The sequence below is a fragment of the Sturnus vulgaris genome, chromosome 1 (assembly GCF_052056855.1).
Source record: "Sturnus vulgaris isolate bStuVul1 chromosome 1, bStuVul1.hap1, whole genome shotgun sequence".
In the NCBI taxonomy this organism is placed as follows: Eukaryota; Metazoa; Chordata; class Aves; order Passeriformes; family Sturnidae; genus Sturnus; species Sturnus vulgaris.
This window is the reverse complement of record NC_142243.1, coordinates 6225619-6239636: the sequence shown is the minus strand read 5'-3', so window position 1 is coordinate 6239636 and position 14018 is coordinate 6225619. Positions and strand designations below refer to the sequence as shown.

At 42.0% G+C, this 14018-nt stretch overlaps 1 protein-coding gene across 8 annotated transcripts in view; it reads left to right on the top strand.

The window, feature by feature from the left end:
• The window catches only part of PRKAG2 (protein kinase AMP-activated non-catalytic subunit gamma 2), a 209934-nt gene that overhangs the window by 154777 nt on the left and 41139 nt on the right, over positions 1-14018 (top strand). For 7 of the 8 annotated variants that reach the window (XM_014873672.2, XM_088158335.1, XM_088158064.1 and 4 more), the window contains one exon: positions 8934-9015. In XM_014873672.2, the coding sequence (XP_014729158.1) occupies positions 8934-9015 (82 nt within the window). Of the gene's footprint in view, positions 1-8573; positions 8692-8933; positions 9016-14018 lie in introns of those variants that run through there. The other variant, XM_088158407.1, reaches the window with a different exon arrangement.

Genomic DNA, 14018 nt, shown 5'->3' with positions numbered 1-14018 from the left:
TAACTCTGACCTACATCTGATGTCCAGGCTCGACAGATCTCATTTCAGCCTTTCAAAACTGCTGATGGTCATGAAAAGGACAGGCTGGGAGAGCTGGGGCTGCTCAGGGTGGAGAGGAGAGGGCTTCAGGGAGACCTCAGAGCACCTTCAAGTGCCTTAAGGGGCTACAGAAAGGCTGGAGAGAGACTCTTCACAATGGCATATAGTGGTTGGACAGGGGGAAATGGTCTTGAGCTGAAGGAGGAAAGGTTTAGAACAGACTTTAAGAAGAATTTTTTTATTGTAAGGGTGGTGAAGCTGTGGAGTTGAAGCTGTGGACTCCCCCTCTCTGAAAGTGTTCAAGATCAGGTTGGATGGGGCTCTGAGCCAATCTGGTCTAGTGGAAGGTGTCCCTGACCAGGGCAGGCGGTTGGAACAAAATGTTCTTTAAGGTCCCTTTCGACCCAAACCATTCTGTGATTCTAAAATTACATTTTGATGATAGACTACAATTAGGTTACTAGACTTTTGTGATGTTTACTCAAGCCTCAAGTGTAGTATCAATTAATTTCAAGCTTTTTTAGGGGGAACCTGTTCCATTTTAAGTTTAATCAATATCACTGAAAGCTGATGTAGTAAGTGTTCGCACAGTGAAGTCACTACTCATGACTGAGCTTTGAAATATAACACCAAGATGAAGAAAGCAAAATGGTAGATAGTAAATGTGTTTATTTAGATCAGATTTGGCTCTGAGTATTTTTTTCATTTGTTATTCTCAGTGGCCTCTGTTCAGCATATTACTCATCAGTACTCTGGCCTCAATCCAGCTAAAGTACTTAAGTAAGGGCATAACTTTAACTAACACAAATAATTCTGTGTTCAATGCCAGCAAATGAAGACACATTGATGTGGACTCACTTTCTTCTTTCCCATTCACTTTAAATTAGTGAATGCTTACCTGTGCTTTTCCTTTAGTAGTATCTTAATCTGTTCTGTTTCCTTTTTTTTTTTAACATACATTTTTCACAAGAAAATATCTACTATAATCGTGCTTAGTATCTGATTGCTCTCTCCAGCAATAATTCCCTCGTGCTCTTAACGAAGCCCCTGAGTGTGATAAGAGGTTGGTCCTGTTTCAAAGAACCTAAGGAGCACTCAAGCATATGTGTAAAAACAGCTGAAGTACATCTTTTTGATCATATACAATAACAAATATTGAAGACAAGAACACTTAAAAACTCTGGAAGAGATTAAAAAAACTGTGTTTGCAGTCAGGTAGAACACTTGCAACGTCTGTATTCATAACAAACTCAGGTTAGATCCTCACAAGTACTTGACTTCCTTGAAAGTTGTGTTCAAAAGGACAGAATTTAAATTGTTGGGCTGTTTGATTTATAACGTGTCACACTGATAATTTTGATTTGGACTCCACCTATCCTCAACATGAGTAATCTGAGGAAGGAATGTTGGCCACAAGGGCTTGTCTAGAGAATGCCTCTGATACTCTTGACTCTAAACTTCACCTTATCTGAGTAGCAGAGTGATACAGGATCAGACACAGCTACAGATTAGAGGTTATGTAAACAAATCCTGCCTCTTTTCAGGAGAGGAGCCTCCTTGATTTCTCTCTAGGAGTTTAGCTTGGGATCTAGTCTATTCCTTCATATTTTACTTACTTTGAAGTTTATTTTTCAGAAGTGCTTAACTCTTCTCTCACTGGGACCATTTTTCTTTGCCTTAAACTGAGGTGCTGGAGGACACTTTGTGTAGAACAGGTTCTTTGTTTCTGGTGTTAGATCAAAGAAGTTCTGTAAATCTATTCTGTTTCTCAATTAAGTCAGGAACAAAACTCACTGGGATTAAACTTCAAGTTCATTTCCATACAGAAATATATAGGAAGGGCTCACCACTAAAAATGTGAAATCTCTCTGCACATTCATTTCATTTATCTCCAGAGTAAGCAGATTCCAATGCTCAGTTTTGCAGTAAGGGTTTAGTAGAAATGAAGATTGTCCCTTTCATCATCTTTCCTAGTGCAGCATGCATTCCATTTTTCCTTTTTTTTTTAATCTGTTTTTTTTATTTAGGATTTGGCTAAATTTTATTGTTGTTATATTTATGTCATCCATTTGACCTACTAAAGATCCCAAACTGCTTATCACTAATAATTACCTCTGTAAAATAGTTAATATCATAGCTGTTATGTGGGAGGATGCCTGTAGGAGGAGGCTGGTTACTAGTAATAAAATGTAAAAGTAATGTACAGTTGTTCTGTATTTCATGCCAAAAGACTTCTGCTTAGGACCACTGGGCAAGTCATGTTCTGATGATACTGGGATGAAGTAAAAAAGTCCTTTCAGGGTAGAGTTTTTATCCAGTGGCAAATTCTGTCTGAGCCATTTTGAAATGAAATCATTAGAGTTTCTTCAGCCTCACTGTACATACTAGAAATCCATTTAGAATAGATACTCCCTCACTTTCATAGCTGCTGTGGGACAGTTGTGTCCCTGATTCATCAAGAACCTCTCAGATTAGGGACAGAGCACCCAGCTGAATCCAGTAAGGATCCAGTGGGGAACACTGGCAGTGCCAGGCTTTTTTATGGGGCTTAGTTATTCTCTTCTAAACAGATTGTAAAATCTGAGCTGCCACCACCTTCATTTGCACGTGCTATGCACTGACAAGGTTATAGCATTTGATATTTCAAAAGCCTTTTAAGACTAAAGCAATTTTTATTGCATTCCTTCTGGATATGGGAAAAATAAAACTTCTAATCCAGTATTTTGTATGAGGCATCCCCTTCCTCACTAGTTTGTTTGGTGCTTGGAGCAGAATTTCCTTAGAATAAATGGTAGAAACTACAGTTCCTGCTCAGCTGCTCTGGACACCCTGAGTTTTTTGAGGTGAGGACTCTGTCAGACCAGAGCTGTGTCCTCAAACACCCGAGAGACTCAGGGACTGCCACCCTGGCAGCCTCTGCACCACACAGGTGGCATTTTCAAATACAGAAGGGATCCAAGCTGGGATCCTGACCTCAGCCTCACTGATTCGAGTGTTCTCAGCTATCCTAAACCCACCAGTATCAGTTACCACACTCTAGAAAAAAGCAAGTAGGAGTTTAATTTACTGTTTAACCTTTTTTTCCCTATAACTTGTCCTTTTTCACTTCACAAACCAGGCTAAATTAAACCAAAAATAAGCAGGAAGTGTTTTAAATTAATTTTGCACAGATTGCAAGAGAATAAACGCATTTATGACATACATTTGGGACAAACTGTAAGTTCTTTGACAGTTCACCAGGAGAAGAGTTGTTAACTACTTTAGTTGTGTAGAACTGTAATTGTAGTATGGAGCAGTAGCAAATGGTGGGAAAATTACCACTCCTAGTTTACTCTTGCATTCAAAATGGCTTTGCCTTGATTTGCATTTAGATGGGAATTCCTTCTGTTGCTCTTCAATCCATTAGGTTTTATAAGGTAAGTAGCCTTTTTTTTTTTTTTTTTTTTTTTTTTTCTGAAGTGCTGGGAAGGGCATTCAGTTTTACTGCTGAACTGTGCAGGTGGCACCCCAGCATATCCATATTAAGCCTTCAGGAAAGAGAAAGGCAGCCTTGACTTTACCTGGCAATGCCTATTTCTAAATAAAGCACAGGTAACATTTTTGTTGCAATGTCTGAGTAAGTCTGCTCCACACAGACTTGTGATTTGCAGCAGGATTTCTTTTTTTAGGTTGTTCTTTCTATTCCTACCCAGTCATCAAAGACTGATACATAATCTTTATTATTACTCAGACAATATTTGTTTTAGAATGTTTCTATTTCAGAATTAAGGCTACTTGTTTGAAGGGAGGGGGAAAAGAAAATTTGCATTTGTACAGATGGTTAGTAAACTGGTGTTGTACATAACATACATATAAAGAATTCTCATTGAATTACCATACTAAGACTATATATACTTTCCTAAAGATTGGACAAAAATAGAAACTGGAAAAAAAAAACAAGTCCAGAAGGGACATTAAAAATTCATTTTCCCCCATCAACAAAATCAACAACATGGAAATAATAATGAACAAATCCTTTGCTAAAAAGCTCCTGTGATGGAGATTTTAGAGTTTTTTTCAGCAAAACGTGCTGGTGCTTCACTTCTGTTACACTCAAAAAGTTGTCCCAAAGTCCAACATAAGAATTCTTTACTAAAGGCTAAGTAGATAACTTCTCATCCCATAAGCAGTGGACACAGAAGATAGTTAATCACTTTTCTTCTTGCAAAAACATATCATGCTTAGAGACTGTTGAGGTATTTTTCTTCAGTCTTCTTTTTCTGGTGTTGTGGTTTTTTGGGGTTTTGGGGGGAGTTGGTTTGTTTGTTTGGGTTTTTTTGTTTGTTTGTTTGTTTTGGTTTGGGTTTTGGGGGGGAATTGTTGTATGGCTTTTTGGTTTTTGTTTTTTGTTTTTTTTTCCCTTTGTAGATAAAGAAACTGGAAAGTTTTCAAGTTCTTCTTTACAGGTCATGTTTTCTGAACACATAGATCATTGCTGTTCTTTTTTTTTTAGACTCTTTTAATTCATTCTTGTGTTTAATCCCTAAAACTGAGTGCAGCATCCCAGCTGGCATCTAACCAGGGAATGTGTAACACAGATGCTCCATGTCTTACCTATAACACATTTGTAAATAGTGTGATTTTTTTTTTTTTTTATTTCCTAGAAACTGACATTGTAGTCTCACATTTAGTTTCACTCCCAGGTCTTTTCCTTGTGTGCCTGCTGGAAGTCAAGCCTTTCCCATTATATTTCTGCATTTGATTATTGTACAACACACTCTACTTACCCATATCAAAGTGCATCCTGTTTTTCAAAGCACTGCAGCAATTCTTAAGATTATTTTAAGTTCTAGGGCTGTCCCTAAAAGAGCAGCTTCTTTTACCATTGACTCACTTTGAGTCATTCAAAAATGTGGTCAGGTTATTCATTATTTCTTCATCGAGTCATCAGTGGAAACACTGAATGATGTTAGACAGAACACAGACCTCTGTGGAACCCTTTTTAAACCCTTCCAGTTAGATAAAGAAGTCTTGACTGTTGCTGATGATCCTTCTTTCCTATATCTGCTTAAAATGGGGGTAGTTGTTCTCTTACACATCTTGGAATCAAACTTACATCAAAGAGTGTAAGGCAAGATGGCAGGAAACTATACAAAATATTATCTTCTGCTGAATTGTTATTCACATTTCTGGACCATCCCTATGATTTAAATACTCAGCATGTTCTTAGGAAAAGGATGGGATTCCTTCAGTAGGACACAGGACTGGAAGGAGGCCTAGATTATCAGAAAAAAGAAACACAGATTATCAGATAAACTTTAATGTATTCCTTGTAAGTGCATCTATAATTTACAGGACTGATTTTACTTCCACAGAGTATTAGTCACTCCTCACTCCCTTTACCCTAGGAAGCTAAAGGAAACAGCCAGAGACAAAGCAAGCAGTTACCTGTTAAAATTTACATTCCAGCCTTCCAGAAATTCTAAAATCTCTTCTGTTTACATCTACCTTTTGTGCCTTTTGCTGTTGTATCAGCCATGAATTGTTTTACTTTGTGTCTCCAAAGATTGATGTCATTGCTGTATTAAGGTCGTGTTGTAGGTCCATGGTTTTTGGCATAAATAATGTTCCTGTAAAAATGTGGCAAAGAAGAAACGTATCCAGGCAGTTTTGGATCTTCTAAACTATTATCTCTAGAATTTATATTGCTTGCTAATATTTAGGATACAAGTGTCTACTGTCCTGTCACAGTGGGTGTCCCAAACAGTTATATTGGGTTAGCTGACACACTCTGATAGCAAACTTTTGAAGCATAACTTGGATAAATCCCCTGGTTATTGTTAAGGGAAACTTTCTGTGGCAGTAGAGCAAATAGTCACAAAAAACCAGGTAGGAAATGTTACAAGATTTAATATCACCCTATTGGAAATTACAGCTCCTTTTCAAAAAATACATTTTCTTTATCTTCAGCCAGTAATCCTTCTGTAAAATGACAGGAGTTTGTAGAGAGACAATACTGTTATAAATGACTTTTAATTTGTCTAATCCTGTCCACAATGAACCTGTCAGTGTTTTGACCATGATTTAGGCTGGTTTAAGAGTGGGTTGTTCCCAGAAGGTGTGGTCCCACTGTCACTCCTGCCCTGAACAATTTGTGTGCCAGTGCTGATACAACTAAACAGTGAGTTGGATCAGGAGCTGATCTGGATAAAACCCAGTCCTTTCTTTTAGTCCCTTTGGTTTTCAGCTGCATCAGTTTCCTGTTTTGACTCACTGTGTTGCCTACAAGCCAAAAGGAGCCAGAATGCAAAGCGGGGAGCAAAAGGAACGCCATGATCAGCAGCTTGCTCCAAAATAGATTTAAACAAATCGTGAGACTGCAGGCACATTGAAGGATGGGGTTTCAGCCTTTAGTTCTCCATTTCCTTTGGGTTTCTTTTTTGAGCAGTGTGGATGGTACATGTTTCCATTACAAATCTCTGTTGTATATTAAGTTACTGCCTTTTTATTATCCTGAGTTTTTTCATAGTACTTTTGGTTTGGATGTAGGTTCTGCCACTGTAAAACCCTGATCTTGCAGTGAGCTCTGAGGTTCACAGCACTGTGTAGCACGAAATAGGCGTGACTGAATTCTTATAAACATATCGTGTTCTGCAGCAGTGAAATTCAATGCACACCTTTCAAGTCTCAGTGTCACTTCCAGATACAAACAACCTCGGAGTTGTATTTCCTCATGGCTGGTGCTTTCTAGATAACTATGGGGAGTAAATTAAAATAAAAAGAAACAAAATCATGGCAGTTATTTCCAATCAGATATGTCATCGTCTTCTCTTCCTTTGATTAAGAAAAGATGTTAAAAACTCTTATCAGTATCAAGGTACACGATAAGGAAGATAAATAATTTAGAGCTTTTAAAGCTAGCTCCCAGAAGTAATTAAAAGCTTCCAAATTGTTTTAATTAGTAGGCTGAACATATTATAAATAAATATGAACTGCTTTGGTATCTTGTGTGACTGGTCAGTTAGAACATTTACTGAAATCCTAGAAGTGTCTTAAAAATATACCTATGAATGAAATTTTAGTGTTTTCTTTTCAAAGGATATTTACAATAAAAAAGAACTAGCTATTGTTACTTCCTCATATATCCTTAAAAGTGTCCTTCGAAAGAGGTAGCTTGGGAAAAGTAAAAAGCTATCACCAGCAGTTTGTTTCCTTGCTTGAAGCTTTGCTGGACTTGAGAAATTACAAGACAGCTTTCTGTTTTCCCATAAATTTTGTCTCTCTCCCCCATCATAGTTTTATTCTCATTATCTTTCATATTTCCTACATTCTATGCACATTGCTGTGCTATATGCTAGGTATAACCAACCTTCCCTCCTTGAAGGGCTTGCTGAACTTTTGAAGCCTGAGCTTCCCCTTGGGACCAGTAGGTTTAAAATGTTCCTTGATGATTCCTGTGACTCCTTTGGAGCACCATCCATGTGTGTCTGCCCACAAGATCTGCTGCCACTGCCAAAGAAATAATCTGTTTATCCCCTTCGACAGCATCCGTGTCTGAACTGGTCCTGCTGAGCTTCCTAAAGCAGCCAGTGGGGACCTGCTTATTTTAGTCAAGAAAGCCCAGCTAAAGCTTACCACACCTCACTGTCAAAATAAATGTAAATGACGAATCTATTTCGGATATTTCCTTATTTCCCTCGCTTCTGCTGCAGCCTCGCTTTGGGGCTCAGACGCAGATTTGTAAATCCCATCCCTCGTAAACTGAGGTGTAAACCCCGTCCTTCAATCCCGGCTCCCGGGGCGGCTTTGGCAGGACAGTTTACCCGGGACACGCCGACATTCGGGCTAATCCCGAATTGTAACTTAACCTGGAATTCTTTTACATAGAAACGAGTGCGCCCGTTCCCAGAGGAATACCCCAGCATGGAGCGGGTACCCCGGTATGGAGGGCAACTCGGGACAGAGCGGGTATCCCGAAATAGGGAACACCCCGGGATAGAGGATACCCCGGGATGGCGGATACCCCGGCATAGAAGACATCCCGAGACAGAGCGGGGGTCCCGACAGAGGACACCCCGGGATAGAGGGGATATGCTGGGATAGAGGGCACCGCGGGATGGCGGTACCCAGAACAGAGCGGGTATCCCGGGATAAAGGGCACCCCAGGGCCGGGATAGCGGCTCGGCGCACTGCGGGAACTCCCATCACACACAGGGGAAACCCCCTCAACACCCTTACACCCCCCCGGGGAGAAGTGGAACCGTCCGCTTCCCCGCCGCTGCCTCGCAGGTGAACGCGCGGGAGTGTACCAACCCCTGCTGGCGGGGGAAGCGAAGGGTTTCCCCCGGTTCACCTTCAATCGCACCGCTCTAGTTCAGGGCAGCCCAGAAAACAACTGAGACTGCGGAACCGGCTGTGAGAGGCAGCTGCCCCGGCAGAGCTCTCAGCGCACTAAACCTCCCCCTCCTACTCCTCCCTTTTCCGTGCGGAAGTGGTAGCTCCCTCCCCCTCCCGCCGCTGACCAACGGGCTCGACTGCAGCAAAACGGAACGTACCAACCGCTCCGCCGGGGGGAGGGGGGGAGCGGCGAGGCGTGGCGGGAAGCGCCGTCCTGCGAACGGGCGCCCGGGGAGCCGCTCCCGCCGAGCGGGGAAGAGGCGGCGCCCGCAGGAGGCACGGCCAGGGAGCCCGTGGGGAGCCCGGGGCTTCACGGGCTGGGGGAGGGCGAGCCTCGATTCCTCCCCCCGCGGTGTGTGCGAGCGGCAGCGTGTGCGGAGGCCGAGGGGCAGCTGCCGCCGTCCCGCCTTCCCTCCCCTCCGCCCGCTCCGCGCCGCCACTCCCCGCCCGGTGCCGCCGCGGGGCCGGTGAGTCCGCGCCTGGATGCTCATCTCCTTCTCCTCTCTTCCCTCCCGCAGGCGGCGGCAGCGGCTCCGGCTCCCTTGCAGCTCCCGGCCGCCTCCGAAGGGATGCTGGAGAAACTAGAGCTCGAAGATGAAGGTAAAAATCCACGGCAGCCGCGGGGAGCCGGGGGCGGGCCAGGGACACCCACGCGGCCGGCGGGGTCCGGGCGGGGGCAGGAGAGCGGGGATCCCCGGCAGGGAGTGGGGGATGCGCCGTGCCCGGGCCGTGTCCTTGCGGGGCGGGTCGCAGCCTCGCCGGCCGCGGAGCCAGCCCGATCCCGCTGCGGTGCTTTTGTGCCGGTGCCGATCCCGCTGCGCTGCTTTTGTGCCGGTGCCGCCGCCGGGCCGTGCCCGATCCGCGGCTGCCGCCGGCCGGGTCCCGCTGCCGGCTCCCCTCATGGCACCCCCTCCTCCTGCCCGTAAAACACCCGTTCTCCTCGAATACGTCTGCGATACCAAATATAGACTTTGAGAGCAGTGATGGAAAGCTCTTTCGACTAAAGCTTCCACTCCTTATGGCAGCACATACATCTGTTCAAAGCGGCAGCTGTACACTGAATTTTCCTTATGTGGCTGCGCTCTGTGGTTGTTCTTTGCTGTGCTCTGAAGAGCTGCAGTTCTGACAGAGTGTGCTGTGCTTTCACAGGGCAACTCCTGGCAAGTTTTTTTCCTCTTGCAGGCACTAAACCGTGCTGTGGGAAAACAGGGATTTTTTTTTTTTTCTCCAACTTGCACCAAGCAACCGCTTCACCTCTGAAAGATCCATGCTGAATATCTCGAGCTTTCATTTTCAGAAGGGATTAGCTTAGTGGATGCAAATGTGGATGCATGGCTTAATCTCTATGCTCAGCATTGTGAAGTGGATAAGACTTCATGGGATGTGTTTTTCTGTAGTTGGTAACTCCTATTGTAAAATGTAGGACAAATATTTAAGGAAAACTTTGAAAATAGCAGGCTGAGTCATTCCGTGAGAAGATATATCTAAGCCGGTATGCTAATAAGGCAGCTTCTTGGTTACTAGCATGCTGCCTGCAGTTGTGGGACTGGTCTGGAAAAGTAACACCTTTTATTTTAATCTTTCTGTGTGTGAGAAAAGGAAGCTCTTAACAATTGCATTCTTTGAGCTGCCTTTTTTTTTTTTCCTTTTTTTTTGGAGTCCAGACAGAGTTTGAATTGAAATGAAATGCTTGTGCCTTTGTGCATCTTGAACATGCTTAAGTATGAGTATTTGGTGCAGGGGATCTGTTGCTAATTTGTAGGGGTTTTTTTTCCTCACTCTGTTTAACTATTTTTACTTAGACATTCATGTTATGCTTATGGAGAGGTAGAAAGTTACCGATTTACCTATTTGTTTTTACATAAAGCTTGCTACTGTGAGATACAAGTTCCTAAAACCTGCTGAATCATTAATAGTTAAGCCATTTAAAAATCTAGCCTAAATATCTTACAAATTTAGGTATATGAAAAGAATCTCTAGGTTAAAAAAATCTGAAACAACAAACCTTCAGTTTTGAAACACCTTTGCACTTTTAAAAGTGTAACATGGAATTATGTGGAGACACTTGATAAAATTGAAGGTCTGTGTGTCTTCTGAAACCCTGCAATAAAATAATCCGAATTCTTTAGAAAGTTCAGTAGTTTAATTTTTTTTCTGATTTTCAAGCTTCTGTTTTGCTTTGTCTCTCTTTTAGCTCTACATTTCAGGCTTTGTGGATGCTCACACTGGGTAGGTGAGAGCAGTTCAGGGGCCTGTCAAAAGATCATGTCTAAAAGCAAACCTCTGGCAGGTTTAAAGTAGGGTGTGGGTTGTGAAAGGCATCAGTCACCTTATTAGCCTTGCAGACTGAAGGAGAACCTGGCTTTAGGCCTAATTTTAAAGCTAAGCATAAAGGGTGTAGAGTGCTGTATTCAGAACCTAGGGTGTGAGTAAAAGGTAGAGTGTGAGAGTCAGACCAAAACCTGCTGCCCAGAGTGTTTCTGTGTGAGAGAGCCCAGAGGAAGAGAATCACAGAAAATTGAGATGCAGCTGGAAATGCGGCAGCTTAGTAGCAGTACCTGTTTTATGACCTAAATTTTAGCACTGGTTGCTGTCGTTGTATTTGTGCTAATATTGGGGGTGGGAGAGTAAAAGACATCTGAGATGTTCACTTTATTGTTGGATGGCAAGTGCTCAGAAGTTGAGAAACACCTCTGAAATCTTGATAAGGTTTCATTAAGTGGCTGTAGCCAAACTGTAACTGATCTTTTGTCAAACTTCGTTTCTCTGCTAACACTTAAAATTGTGAATTGAATGAGAAATTTGAAACTTGTTTTGGAACTGCCTTCCTGACTGCCTCTACTTTCGAATACTTGCTCCTGTGAGTTTTCCAGTTCTGTATCCATCAACAGTTGCTAACTATCTTGTATATCAAATTATGCTGCAGTTCTGTTCAAACAGGGAGCTTAATAAAAAGAGCTGAAAAATGAGGCTCAATGTGTGTGCTGAATGCCATCCAGTATCTGAGGTGGATTTGTTAGTCCCTTTCCTCAAAGGTTACATAAATGAGAATGTGAAAGCACAGAAGGCATTCATTTAATTTGGATTCTAATTAAGAGGGTGAATTGAAAAAAATGATGCTAGAAAGATTTATGATCTATGTAGTACTGTAATGAAATATGCAGAGTCTGGCCTGATGGTGTGACTTCTAAATAAAACAATGGTGTCAACTGAAGAGCAATTTTTTCATTATGTAAAAAGAATGTATATAAACTATTTGGCACCTAATTAGCATGGACAGTGTTAGATAGGATGCTGTTGTTGCAGAGAGAAATGCTGGTCGTGTTTCTAGCCTGAAACATACTCATCTATTTGGCTGAACTCTCTAGGATCAGTGTAACTTCTTACTGGTGGGTCACTGGGTCTGTCTAGGAGTGGCTTCATAATGTTGCTTTGGTGATGTGTAATTCTAAATGTGAGTGAGATGATGTTAAACAGCACCAGTGCACCATGGCTGAAACAGGCTGTAGGCTCAGTGTGTGCACAGAGGAGAAGGACTGGATAGGCCAGGGATATTTATTTTACTCAGGACTCCCTAAAGGTCCTTTCTCCAAGCAGCAGTCAGAGCAGGAAAGGAAAAACTCCCATGTAAGAAGTCCAGAGTCTCTTTTTAGCTGAAGAGTGCTCAGCTTAAAAATAAACAGAAAATTTGAGTAATGAACTCATCCTGTTTAGTATTCCTTGGATGGGAATGACCTACCTACATTTCCTCAAAAAGGGAGAGAGCTACCTGTTGATGGGTGTGGAGTTTTTCATTGTAGTCTGAAATACAGAGAGTGCTGAAAGGCCTCTCATGAATGTAATAAATGATCAAAAACTGTTTATCTTCATATACATGGATTTTCTTCTTCAGCTGTAGTATATGTACAGTAATGTTTCTGTAGTAAGGTTGTTTCTACTTCTGATCAGTATCAAGAGTGGTTCTGGGTTTTCTTTTATGGATGATATGATGAGCTTGGAAAAGGACAAGGAGAAATTATTCCAAAGATCTAAGATGAAAAAGGACTTTAGTTAATGATTTACACTTACAAGCTTTATTTTGTTAAGCTGGAATTCCATAAACGGTTGTGTTCCAACATCTACCTGTGCTCTGAGAGGAGAAACTAGGTTAGAGTAGCAAATGGATGCCTGTCAGGTGTATTAATTAAATGGGTATAGTTTTTGCAAAACAGTTTTGTTGCAGTGTTATCTCTGATCCATATTATTCTATTTCTTCTGCTCACCTTGAGTAATGAAGTAGTAGCTGCTGAAAACAGAATTAACTTCTTTTCTGTAGCATCTGCAAACCCCTTTTGGAGGTGGTTTTTGCAGACTGAGTTAATTGCAGGGTTCTGCTGTGTCTGTGCTCAATTCCTAGTCTGGAAAAAGGGAATTCTGCAGAGTGTGTGCAGCAGTTGTAGCATCAGCGTCATGGGGTTGGTGTGCTCCCTCTTGAATGCTCTACTTCTCTGGATTGTTGCACAAAGCAGCATTTAGACATTGGGTAAACAGTTTGCATTAGAGTGGAATCTCTCCTAGTAGTGCTCTGGCCTTCATCTCACTCTCCCTGAATCATCATCTCTTCTGTTACCTGCTCTTTTCTGCCTGTCTCCTGAAATAGTAATTGCATCTCCTCTTCACTGCTGTTGTGTCTGGGGTCATTCCTTCCCTGCTCTGCAGGTTTTCTTACTGTGTCTTATTAAAAGTAGTTTCTTGAGCTTTTCCTGCCTGCCAGCCTCCTGGCTGTCAAGTGACTATCTGAATCAAGGTAGGAAAACAGATGTCACTCTGTGGCCAAAAATAATTAAAAGAAGCTTGTAATAAAATGCATGTTAATAGGCAGGTTGGGTTTTGTTTCATTCTTATGACTGAAGGATCGAGTCCTTGGGTGAGGAGGTGGTAAAGTTAAGCCATTGTTTTGCAACTGTAATTAATTTCTAATAAACATTCATTATGTGATTGTTAAGGCTGATGCTCTCTGGCACATAGAAATGGTATTTTGCCCACAAGATGTGCTTTGAGATACCAGGGGACATGGTGATAGTGATAAGGGGATGTTTTGTATTAAATTTTCCATTGTTTAGAATCCTGAGTGAGCATAGTACGAAGTTGTTAAGCAGAGACAATAATTGGTATTAATAGATTTCGTACAATCTTTCCTATGATTTGCTTTCCAAAGTTGTTAAAGAACAACATATCTGGGGTATTCAGATGTGCAGCTTTATTAGTTTATACAAGAAAAGATGATTGAGTGCTACATTGTCTTAGGCACCGTTTTCCTTTGCCTTCCAGTTGGCTATATAGGAACACCATACAAGATTTTTTTCTTTCCCCCTGGAAACTTCCATCCTCATATTTTAAAGATGAAAATTATGTATAAAGTGATACGTAATTAAAAATATAAAACTTCATTGAGCAGTGCAAGAGAAGCTGTTGGAAGTTTTGTTGTCTTCAGTGAAGGTTGTTCCTGTGATCCACACACGAGCCTTTGTCTTGTGCAAGTATTGCCAGGGGTTCATGTGAGCCCAGTGCTCACTGGATCCAAACACTCCTGTTTGCCTATTCCTACAGAAGATACAGCTGTC